The sequence below is a fragment of the Symphalangus syndactylus genome, chromosome 8 (genome assembly GCF_028878055.3).
Source record: "Symphalangus syndactylus isolate Jambi chromosome 8, NHGRI_mSymSyn1-v2.1_pri, whole genome shotgun sequence".
Classification (NCBI taxonomy): domain Eukaryota; kingdom Metazoa; phylum Chordata; class Mammalia; order Primates; family Hylobatidae; genus Symphalangus; species Symphalangus syndactylus.
This window is the reverse complement of record NC_072430.2, coordinates 61144152-61156819: the sequence shown is the minus strand read 5'-3', so window position 1 is coordinate 61156819 and position 12668 is coordinate 61144152. Positions and strand designations below refer to the sequence as shown.

Below are 12668 nucleotides of genomic sequence, written 5' to 3'. Positions count from 1 at the left end.
TTTAATATAATAATTTTACCTACAGAAATATGTCTTCATGAAGTAATAACAAATATAAACATGTTTATTATTTATAAGAGCAAAAATTAGAAACCTTCTACATATTCCACAGGAGGGGAATGGTTAATAAATGTTGATACTTATGATGAAACAACAAAAATATTTTTGAAGTTTTAGTTACAAAAGAAAACTTTGGACAATATAATATTAAATTAAAAAGGCAGGATACACTTTAGAGAGGGTGATTATACATATGTCAAAAAATAAAAAATAAAAAATGAAGGAAATACACAAAAATGATAAATAGGGTTTTTTTCTGGGTAATGAGATTATAGATGATTTAAGACAATTTTTTAAATCCTTTTTTCCATATTTCTGAAACTTTTGACAAAGAGCTTATATTATTCTGAATTAGAAAACTGCAAAAAGATAACAGTTTAAAAATGAAATGTAATCTAAAGTTCCATGAAAAAATATACTGTATCCTGCTCAGTTTGTCCAAACATATTTCTGAAAGTGTCTACTTGCTCTTTAGTCTTTCCAAACATAAACATGTAAGGTAGAATGTAGAATGACCAAAAATTAGATGCTTCATTCTAGAAATACTGAAAGGTATTTGACTGACTTTAGGTATGTTTAAAACAAACATATACTTTTTCACTAAATCTTTTGATTTTAACAAAACAGGAAGACATAACGGGGGAAAAGTCAAGAGAAAGCCTTACATTATTTATATGTATAGTAAGCATATGGCCTCTGGTAGCCCAAGAAATAGCACAGACTCCCTCTGGGATGCTGTGGGTGGGTCATCCTCTTCAAGAGAGTGGTCTGGGGTGAGGGACATAAATGGAATGGCAAGCAGAGAGAGCAGGGAAGGGTCTGCCCTGACAATCAAGTCAGCCAAGCCCACCCTGGCTCTTAGTGGGTTGGCAGATGGCACAGCCAGATTGTCCCACCAGCCTGGAGCAACTCACTAAAACAATTACATTCAAGAGGGGATAAATCCATGCTACAATCAGATTCTTAATATTAACTGGGGATGATGGGGTCATGTCCTAATTGGTTTAAGTTGTGAGCAAATAACTCTGATAAGAGATGCACAGAGAAAGTCACACGCTGGCTTTAGGAACACAAGCCATCAACGCTCTGAGAAAATCAAGTTAACACCCCTCACCACTCTGCCATCCCCCTAGCTCTACCATTTGATACCATTTGAGAAGTGTTTTTACCTTTACTCATGTCTGTTTCCTTGAAATCAGAGAAAGCAACTGTGGGGAACTTGGGTACATAGAGTCTAGAAAAACAGACATAGTTTTGATGGGCTTATGCTGTGTTTCAAGAAAATTGAAAGTGTGAATGAGTTGCCAACAGTTAAAAATTGAGAGGTTTGGTGTAATCAGGATTTGAGGCTTTTAGAAAAATTAAATCTAGCAAGAGTGAACTGTCATTGTCACATGGCAACAATCAGCTAGAGATGAGTGACAGATAAGCCCTGTAGACGGCACAGACCCTACCAATGTGCCACAGTCCTCGCTGAGCCCATTTGCTCATTTGGATTTCCATGCCTGGTCCCTGTATGTATTCTTGACTGCGATCAATAGAACTGCTCTTACCAGTCAGAAGCTTTCAGGGCTCAGAGTGATTCACAGAGCTGATCTAGCCTTGAGCTGCCTAGGATTTTGTGTCCATTGACACAAAAACTCATTCACAGCAACACTTCCTGTAAGTCAGTGTGATAAAGACAGACCTGATTAAGTACTATAAACATTCTCAAAGACATGTTGGGAGAGTAGAAAGAGAGACGTGTCCCTCTGGAAGTCAGGGGTGCCACAGGCAGATGGCTAGACTGGAGGGCCTTGGAAGATTGGGATATCCCGTGGGAAACTCTCAGCCTAGTGCTGGGAACTTAGTAGGAGGTTAATACGTATTTCTTTCTATCTTCCTAAGGGCAGATGCGAAGCACAGCAAGGAGGAAATGCAGCCAGAACAGTGTAATGCAATGCAATGCCCACAGGCACAGCAGGCCAAGAGAGAAGGAAGGAGGTAATGGTAGCCCACAGAGCAGAAGCAGCAATAGAGCAGGCCTAGAGAAGCTAGGGTGACAGAGGCAGGCACCATCGTAATTGGGACTGCGCAACTGCAGAATGATTCTGACAGATCTTTGATAGTCATACAATCTATGTGGTAAGTAGATGCACAGAGTACATGAAGACAACATTAATCCAGCAGACATTTGAAAGAAATTTACATCAACACTGGGGAGGAGAAACGATTTACCCCTTTAGTGAAGGAGTGCTGATTAAAACTGTAACAGATTTTTTATTACATATAAAAATATAGAGAATATGTAATATATGCAGAATAATTAATATTCATTTGAAATACAGAATTTCTATAGTTAGCTGAAATAACTGTTTAATAAAGTTCATTTTTGGCTTACCAATGGTGTGGCTTTAGTTACTTTGGAATAATTTATTTCTAAAACGTCAATTAAAAAAAATCAGTTCCTAACTGAAGTAAAATTACCAGAAACATCATGTCACTACCGTAATAACCTGTCAGAGAATGTTACACAAGGGGTGCAGCACAGCGGAATGGAAGGTTACAGATGCAGTTATTTTTTCTAGCCCTTTGCTTCCGGTCATAGCCAACCAGTCACTACACACAGGGTAGCTTTTGCAGTATTTATTTATTTAAATATTTAACAGTGTTGAGAGGCAATGACTCGCAATAATATGTAGAGTTTCTAGCACATTATGAGTGCTTAATAAATGTTAGAACAATAAAATCCTGTATGATGAAAAACAGCAGTCAGTAAAACTATCACAGTCTACAATATTTTAAAGCCGTAGCAATAACTAGTTTAAAAAGAATAGAAAGCAAACAGTGCATTGATTAAATCATGGTCATAAAGGAACATTTCCGTTCACTAAAAAATCCACCCAGGTAATTTCCCCTTATATGTATTAGGGGATGGAAAGAAGGCACAGGAAAAGTGGATAAAGTATGGATTAAAAAACAACTCTTCCCCCATCCCCCCGCCACCCCCCAAAAGCCAGGTGGAGCTCTGTTGACGACAAGCCGGGGTAGCTACATCCAGTGCAGCGGTGGGGTGCTCCAAGCGCCTTCGAAACGTCCCCTACTCCAGCACCAACTGGCAAAATCTTCTAATTTTCTAGACGCCTTTCTGCTTGGTTTTGGAAGGGGAGGCACCCAAGTGGGTGTGTGCGACACCTCTAGATGTAAGCCGGGACACAGTGACACCGACAGAGCGCTCTTCTACTCGGAGAGGAAGTTAATCCCATCGAACTCCAGCCAGGAAAACGTGGTCTTCGGAACCGCGGCCGCTCGCTTCCAGGATCTCCCGCTGGCCTTCGCGGCTGAAGAACCAGGCGCGAGGGCTGAGGACCCCGCGCTCTAAGTTTGGGGAAGGAAGTGAGGAAAAAAAATAGAGCTGCTCCTTTAAGAATTTCCTTTCCCTTTTACTCTATGTTTACATAACACAGGGGCCGAGCCTCCGGAGGGCCGAAGGGGGCGGGGAGTTGGCGCGGGCGGCCCCACGCGCCGGGGGAGGGGGCGCCTAGCGGGCCGGGGGCGGGAGGCTGGCTCCGCGTGGGGCGGGGCGGCTCCCACCTGCCCGCGCGCTGGCCCCCGCCTCCGCCGCGCGGCCCCCGCCCCTCGTGCGCCCGCTCCCTCCTCCTTCCCTCCCTCCCGCGGCGCTTCGGCGGCGGCGCTCGGCGCAGGCAGGTCCCCCTACTGCCGGGTCCCATTTGTTGCCGGCTCTGACTCGGGGCGGCCGCGGCGCGCGGAGCTCCGGGGAGTCAGGCAGAGCAGCCGCGCAGCCACGACGGAGCAGCAGCGGGACTGGCCGCCCCGCGCCCCCTTCGCCGCCGTGCCCTTCCCCGGCGCGCTCACCCCGTTCTCGGGATGGGATTGTAGCGGCGGCGCGGACTCGGCGGGGATCGCGGCGGAGGCGGCGGCGTCGGCGGCCGAGCGGGGCTCCATGTTTTCCCCTGGCCAGGAGGAGCACTGCGCCCCCAATAAGGAGCCAGTGAAATACGGGGAGCTGGTGGTGCTCGGGTGAGTCCTGGGGTCCCTGGTCCCGGGCAGCGGCGCAGGCGGGGAGCGCCCGCATCCTCGAGCGGGGCTGGCGGGGTGGCTTGGCGCTCTTTGGGGACCGCTGGGGCGCTCGGGGCGGCAGGAGAGGCTCGCAGGGCCGGGACGGCGGCGCGGGGGCGGGATGTCCCCCATCGGCGCGCGCTCGGGGTGCTGCGGCGGGCGCCGGGCTGCGTTGTCCGCGCGGAGGACGCGGCCAAGGAACTGGCGGCGAGTACTCGGGAGACCCAGCGGGGGCGGCGCCGGGCACCGGGTCCGCGGCCGTATTGTGGGGGCGGGGGCAGGGGCTCCACTTCCCGCGCGCCGCGTCCGGCCCGAGGAGGGTGGGCAGGGACTCCGGGTGAGGCGCCGCCGTCGCGGGCACTTCGCGGGGTCGCTTCCCGAAGCTGAGAGGCCGGCTGGCCGGCCTGGAGCCCCGTCTTCCCACCTCCCGCGCGGACCGTGGTTCCCGTGCCCCCGAACTCCGAGCGCGGCGCAGTGAGCTCGGGCCGCCGCGGGCTGTGGCATCCCCGGCTGCGCTTTGCAAATTGTTCCGAAGAGCGCCGCGGGCCGCTGCAGCCCGAGGGCAGTGAACTGTGTGTGACCCGGGCCGGCCGGCCCGCAGCTTCTCCCCGCTTGGAGTGCTCTGGAGGGGAGGGGCTGAATGCGGCTGCTCGGGGCCTGGCACTGGGGTGCGGGCCGCATCCCCCCGGTCCCGGCCTCGCCGATGCCCTCCCGGCAGCGGGGCGCTCGCCAGCCTCGCCCGCCTCGGCTCCCTCTCTGCTGGTGAAAGCCGCGTTTTGAAGATAGTAATTATGTACAATGTTAAACGGCAGCAATTAGAGACTTCATCTACTTCCTGAGTTTCCTTGTGACATTTCTATTGTTTACCCTTAATAAGCCAGGAGAGAGGCTTCGCGGGATTAAAGCTGGATATAGTGGGCAGTGAAAGGGGAGGGGGAGGGGGGAAGTGCAGGAAACTGAGGGGAAGGAACAACTTGGGTTTAGTGTTGAAGAAAGGATTATTTTTTCCTTTGGATGTGTCGCTCCTGGGAACCCGCGCTTTTGTCCTTCTGCGTTGAAAGACCTGTATTCAGAACATCCTCGGCGCTGATAGGTAGGCTTAGCACACATATGAGGAGTCATGGCTGTGGGAAGACTCACGGAACTTTGCAAAACGTGTTTTGATAAGTGAGTTTCTTTCTGAAGTAAGTACTGACTTACAAATAATTTTAAAGAGAGGAGTTTTTAAGGGAAGCTTCCAGACACCGCACAACTCAAAGCTTCCCAGTCTTCCTGACTTTGTTGCTAGTGCATTAGGTGGGAGTGGTATTGAAAATCTCATTACGTATTTTGAAGCTCTTTGCAGATAAGTGTTTTTCTCACCTGCATCTTAACTGCACTTCAAAGACAAATATCAGGGTTCACAGGAAGGCGGGAGGAATGACAGGAGAAAAGCCACAGTTTAGTCTGTCTTATGTAACTTCAGCCCAACCTAATTTTGTGGAGTTTGGTTTTATTTGTGTGGCTGGCTTCAAAGTGTGTTTAACACTGTGAACTTGACGCGGAAGATTAACGTATGCCAGGACTTTATTTCATTATTTCCTTTTGAGGAAATCATTGTTGAGATGTTTCAGAAAAGCAGCGAGTGAGCCTGGAGAGGTTTTGTGTTCATAGCTGGAAGTGCAGGGCATTCCGAAGCCACGGAAAGGATTGAAACCCTGGATTCTCCTAGTATCATAGTCTAACTCCACAGGAGCCTGTGAATATAACGTTGCAGTTGCATATGCTCTGCCCTTTGCTAATGCTTTTCCAGGAGACCAAAGTATGACATAGTTGGCACTTAGTGGGCGAGACACTCAACCGTCGTTTGTGTACCTACCCTGTGCCTGTGCTGTTTAGGCATTGCTGATGCAGTGAGAACAGGGAACTTTCCTTTTAGAGTGGAGTGACAGGCATAAACAGAAAGAAACATGCAAATAGATGAGTAATAAGTGACAATTTCAGGTGCAGCCAAGTTCTAAAGAGGAGTTGATAAACTTGGAGAGTGACTGCTTAGGTGGGTATTGCTTTCTTCGGCTGGAAGGTGAGGGAAGTTCTCTCTCAGGAGGTGAAATATGAGTAGAGGATGCTAGTCTGGTTTTTGAATACTTGAATTGTGGTGTTTTTCTTTTTTTGAGAGTAAGTTTCTGACTGTTTACCAATGTTGAACACATTGAAGAGTGCAGGTGAAAGAGTGACTAGGTAGGTAGATTTTTAAAAAGAACCTTATTCATATTCCACTCTTAGGATTTGAGACAGTGTACTTCATCTTAAAACAATAATATTCACATAGAATTAATATCATCTTTATGATATTATCTTTATGTTCTCTGGGGCATAAATTTTGGAAAACAGAAAATTTCAAGTAGATTTTCTGACTAGTGAGATGATTTCTGAGATCTAAAAATGCCTAATATTTGATATTGATAGAAGCTTTGCTTGTCAAATTCAGTGCTTTTTTTTTTTTTAGTGGTTATGTGACTGTCCTTTTTGCTCACTTTTGAATGTCATAGTAAAACATTACTAGGAAATCCTGCAGAGCAGAATAAAGAGCTGATAGATGTCTATATCCATATATAAATACTTCTGTATCTTTTCGTGTGTTACACAGTATTATTAAGAGATTCCACATAGCTAGGATTTTAGTGAGCTCATCACTTTCTGGGCAGATTAGTGGAATTTAATTATTTCATGATTCCAGCCAGTTAAGGTATCATAGCTGCAACTCTCTGTTGTGTCCACTACTTAAGGTAGAGAAAAATGACTGGTCTAACCAGCAGGTCTTTTTGCTGTAATTTTAAACTTACTGACGTTTTAAGGTTAGGGAAGTGGCTCAGGATTTGAGAGGCTGTTTGGTATAGTGGGAAGAACGTGCATTTACAGGTGGGTGACCTGGATAAGCCCTGCTCTCTTGCTGACTGGCTCTGTGACTTTGGCTTAGTTCCTCCTCCTCCTTTCTGTTTCTTTATCAATTTGCAAAATATGATTGGAATAGGTAGCCTTCAAGAGCCCTTCTTGGTCTGTGCTCAGTAATTCTGTTCATTGGCGCAAATGTGGAAAATAATTCAGTTACATATTCTAAGTTCCCTGACAGTTGTTTTAATAGCAGAAAAGACCAATGCTGTGGTTGTTTTTTATGAAGATGTGTGTAAAAACAGAATGTTTAAAAAAGTTGTAATGATATACATCTGTTTGACTCATTGGTGTTAGATTACCTGTGAGAGCATTTAAATTGGGTAAAACTTTATGTTCCAAGTTTAAGAAAGACAGTGATGTTTTGAAATTTAGCTAAATAGGCTGAAATAATCAGCATAAAGAGGAGATGATCTCATGATAAAAATTTAGGACTGGATAGCATTAGGAGAAATACCTAATGTAGATGATGAGTTGATGGGTGCCGCAAACCACCATGGCACGTATGTACCTATGTAGCAAACCTGCACATTCTGCACATGTATCCCAGACTTAAAGTATAATAAAAAAAAATTAGGACTGGATAGGGCCTAATGGTCATGGTATATGTTTAGCCCTTATATTTTATTCTTGAGGACAAAGGCTCCCAGAACGAGAGAGTTTCAAGTTCATAGGTGATCTGGGTTGAGCTGGGTGGCAGTACTCCCCCACTCTACCCTTTCCCCACTTTAAGACAGATTCCAGCAGCGCTGTCAGTTCCTCAAAGCATCCTTTCTGGATTCAATTTGAAGCATGTGGCTCTCTTGCTGACTAATGGCCCATCGTGGTTTTTGGAAAAATATTGCTTACTCTCTTAGTTCGAACTCTCTCACCTCACAGTTGAATGGATAATGCATTTTGCAAGACTTTTTTTTTTTTCTTTTGATGCTTCACAAAATGTATTTTTATTGGCTCTCTCAACCAAGGGTTCTTAACCTAGGGTCCGCAGATGGAGTTTGGGACGTTCTTGAACTTAGATGGGGGAAAAATATGTCTTTATTTTCATGATATTCAAACTGCAGTTTAGCATTTTCATTCACTTATGAGTGCAGGCAACAAAAAGACTTGCTGCTAGATTTTGTTATTTAATGCATTATTACAGAAATGCACATATGTATTGCAATTTAAGACTATTTTGATAATTAAGTGTAACTGATTCCAATTGTAATCCTTTGTATTTTATCTTATATGTTTAAAAACATTAGTCTGAGAAGGGCTCAGTACATGTCATCAAACTGCCAAAGGGATTCTTGGCACAAAAAGAGGGTAAGAACCTCTACAAATGAAAATATAAATATGACTGAAAAATGAAGTATTTTAGTAGAAATTGATTAAGCTCTACAAAAGGAGGTAGATACCTGCCTCATTTCCTTTGGATGATGCAGTGTTCTGTCAGGTAAGACAAAGACGGTTATAGTAGCTTGTAGAGTTTATAGTCTTTTTAAAAAAAAAAAAAAAAAAAAGCAGGTCCCAATTTCTATATGCTTTTTGTTGTTGCTGTAACCTCAGCACTTTGCCTTGACTACTACACCCTTTGGTGGCGATAAGAAACCTTCAAATATACCCTAACACTTTTCCTTTTCTCATCCTCCACTCTAATTTGGGCCCAAAGACGTCAAACATTAGTATCTTTTATAGACTAAAGGGTCTTTGAACTTAAAAAAAATTTATAAAACAAAATCTTTACTGTCACTCCCCATGTGGGGTGATCTGAAGAGCTCAGATCTGTTTGTGTGGATGGCGTGTCTAATTCTGTAGGCTATTAAGGGTTATGGTGTTACTGGCTTTGAGTTGCTATATTTTCCTTTACTAACTTTAGCCTTGTTTGGAATATGTGGCTGTCTGTGTTGCTCTGTGGTTTCTGGTCTGGCTTTCTCAGATTTATTTGTTTCTCTCTTTAACACACCAAGACTGGAAGCTTCATTAGGTCTTTTCATTTTTGGTTGTGTTTCATCCTGTGATCAATATTTGGGGATGCTGTGTATAAATGAAAGTAAAACAGGCTTGATTCAGATTCAATAATTTTACCAAACATTTTATCGAAAAGATAAAATACTTATGCACAAAGGACCAAAACAAAACAAAATAGCTGTTGCTATATTTGAGGGAGACCAATATTGTCACATTGGAGCGCTGGTTTTATATCTGCTGTGCAGGGCTTGCAGTGTGGCCTTCCTGAAAGTATGTATGTGGGGTTGTAGGTTGGCTTTTGAATGGAGAAAACAGCAACTTGGTAGACCTCATTGGTATGGGAGAAAAATAACTGTGAAAAGGAATTTATAATGTCTTTTGATTTAATTAAATGTTTCTCCTGGGGTGTGCAGAAATCTGTTTTATAAAAAGAAAAGTAAAGGTTAGAATAATTCGGTTATTAGTTCTTACTGAGCTTATTGTCACCTTCATCTTCTGGAAAATAAAATAATAAGAGCAGAAAGTGCTTCGTGTTTCTTAGCTTTGTCTAAATCAGCTGTTCTCAACCACTGTCTCAACTACCTCATATGCGATGATCAGTCTTGAGGGTATGTGGCTAGTAATTTATGACAAGTAATAAAGTGTGGATCTTTCAAATGATTCAGATATGTCATGTTAATAATGCCATTTTTCACCCTCTTGCATTCTGATATGTTTTCTCAAGTGGGAGAGAAAGGGGTGGAGTTACATCAGGCAAGCCAGGAATGTATTCATTCAGCAAATATTTATTGGCTGTCTACTCTTCCAGGCATGAGGAATACAGCTAGGACAAGGCAGACACATTGCTTTTCCTGGTTAACTGCTCTCTTATTTTTGTCCCGGCCTCTTTGTGAATAACCATTACTGATACATGGTTCATTTATTTATTCCCCAAATATTTGAGCATCTGCCACTTGTCAGATGCTGTGGATTGCACTAAGGGATGCGCAGGTGAACAAGAGAGTCATGGTCCCTGCTGCTGCAGCACTGACAGCCTAGCTGGGAGACCCGAAGGCTGGGATGGTGGATGTGTTAGCAGGGTACCCTAGCCATGTGCCAGGATGAGTTGGGGATGACCAGGATGGAGATAAGAGGGAAAGAGTGCTTTCCAAAGAAGATTTGGAGTATTCTGTAACCTAGAGATGAGCACGTGTGGCTACTTTGAGGAACAGAGAAACACTCTTGATGGCTAGAAGAGAATGATTGAATGAAATAATGTGAGGGATGATGATGGGGGGAGATCATGAAGGGCTTATAAGATATTGGAAGGGATTTGGACTTTACCTTAAGGGCACAGGAGACTGTTGCAGGGTTTTCCCAGCATGAGATGGGAGGAAAGCCCTCTGCTCTTTGCAGAGTGGACTTGGAAGGCACAGTGGAGTTGGAAGGAGAAACTGAGGCTGCAGCCCAACAAGGCAGAGAGAGAATGGAGTGTGAGCTAGAGGGCAGCCGTCTTGCTTCTAGTTCCTGGTTCGGGTACCTCCTGAGACCTAGTTTCGTGTGATTCATTCAGTGACTCAAGATACTGACTGAGGACCAGCACTGCTCCCAGCCCTGGGCTACACCAGCGAACAAGACAGACAGCTTCCCTTCCTGCCTCCTTGGAGCTTACTTTTTATTGGGAGAGGTGAGCAAGCAAATGAGTAGATAAAAAATGGAACTTCAGACTGCTGGGAGGAAACTAAAGCAGGATAAGGAGGAAGAGAGTGATTGGGTGGGCAGGGGTGGGTGAATTGGCAGGGTAAAATGCTAGGGATGAGGTAGCGGGGGATCCTTTTGGGCAGAATAATCAGGAAGAGCTTTTCTGAGAAAATAATTCTGTGTCTTTTGAGAGTCCCCACTTCTTTCGGGTTTTACTTATCTTTTTTCTGTTTAAGCCACCTTGAGTGGGTTCTGCTCTTACAATCAGAAGATTCCAAGTATTCCGTTGTTAAGAGGCAAAGTATATAAGCAATATACTGAAGGGAAAAATAGAAGTGTAAACAAATATAAGGGCAGGTAGTTAAGCATCCCTGGACAAAAATGTGGTTCTGCCCTCTGTGCTGCTTGCCATGTGCCCAGAGTGGCCATTCCATTCCACCAGAGCGTATTGCCCCTTGAGGGTAGGAACCCCGACTTCCACCCCCTTTGGAGTTCTGGGCTTCCCTTTCTGGTGCATGTTAGGTAGTCGCTGAGCCTCTTGGAGAAATGGATTTCTGTGACACACCCTTGTTTGCCACCCCACATGGAGATGTGGCCAGGGCTCAGTGAATGTTTCTGGACTTGGAAGGAGCACTCTGCTTCTGTAGCACAACTGCAGTTTTGTAAACAATCCTACTAACCTTTAGGGCCCAAGTCAGAGTTTCCCTGAGAAACTAAACATGTGCTTTACTGACATCAGATATTCCAGTTTCAACTTTTGTTTGTTTTTCTTTTTGTCAGTCACCTAGCAGTCATATTGTCACCTGCAGAAAGTCCTGCCTTGAAGGGAAGCAGGCCATCTGTTCTGATTCCACCAGCTGCTCAGAGCTGCATTGCAGTGCGCCACAGTGGCGTTGAAAGGCTGTGGTCATTAATGCCTGTTAATGATGGCTGGAAATATTGTGGCATACAAGCCTCTTGGATGACAGACCTAATAAATATGCATCGGGGGCATTTTCAGCAGCAGGTTTAAGGCTATTGCGAGTCATTCTCATTTGAGGTTTTCTTTCTAGCCATCCACATAATGCTTCTCACTCTCAAACACTTCACTCTGCTTATCCCTGCTTTTCTGCTCATGCAGAATTTGTTTTTAGGATAAGAAATCATTATTTCAAGCTTTGTAGTTCCATTCTTATTAGTACTGGTTTAACAGAATTTAACCAGAGCGAGCAGTTGTGTTTGGCTTCTAGGCTATTGGTATAAAACGGCTGATCACGATTACCAAGTGCCTCGGAGGACCTCAGTGGGCCCCCTCCTTTCCTATCTTGTGCTTCCTGCTCCATGATTGTAGAACACTAATTATAATCAGAACTGGTGATGGGTGAGCAATTAGGCTTTTCTGGACTGATGATTGATTGATTGATTGATTGATTGCATTGGGGAAAGGCCCTTCCTGCGGAAGGACTGTAGACACAAAGGAGTGTGCTTTCACACCAGATCCCAGAAAATTATGCTGACTAGATCCTTGATGTGTAGTACATAAGATTACATTATGGTTTGGGTACTTTCATCACATGCTCTGGATAGAATTCAAAATGCAACCTGACAAGACTGATAGAAAATGAATTCATTAAGTTTTTGTTGAGTTGTTTTTTGTCTCCTCGGGTTATTGATCATTCTAGTGAGCACAATTTCAGCCTTTTGGATGAGTTATTCCAAACATTAAGTACTGTACGGTTTGAAAATCTTAGCTAACAGAAGCATTTTTGGAGTGACTTTATAAGTCATCTGCAAGTCTTTTTGCGTTTGTTAATCTCCAGTATTATCTCTTGAAATTTGTTGAGAGCACAGCAGTTGAAGAATAGCCTAGCTTACTGAGAACCATGCTTCTGGCAGACTGGAACATAAGCAGCTTTCACCCAGGAGAGCTGATGCATGACACAGATTTTCAAGCTTTTAAAGGTCACCTGACATGAAATAACAGAACTAACAGAGATTCGAGTAGGTGA

At 44.4% G+C, this 12668-nt stretch overlaps 1 protein-coding gene and 1 long non-coding RNA gene across 2 annotated transcripts in view; one reads left to right on the top strand and one right to left on the bottom strand.

Moving 5' to 3' along the window:
* Nucleotides 1-2670: 2670 nt before the first annotated feature.
* Nucleotides 2671-3999, bottom strand: LOC134737449 (uncharacterized). Its single transcript, XR_010122354.1, has 2 exons — nucleotides 3916-3999; nucleotides 2671-3417 (listed from the first exon to the last, which is right to left on the bottom strand). It is a non-coding gene; the product is annotated as an uncharacterized lncRNA (long non-coding RNA).
* PELI2 (pellino E3 ubiquitin protein ligase family member 2) overlaps nucleotides 3402-12668 on the top strand; it is a 181571-nt gene continuing 172304 nt past the window's right edge. The window contains exon 1 of the mRNA XM_055289271.2: nucleotides 3402-4080. Coding sequence (XP_055145246.1) covers nucleotides 4004-4080 — 77 coding nt within the window. The 5' untranslated portion in view covers nucleotides 3402-4003. The remainder of the gene's footprint in view (nucleotides 4081-12668) is intronic.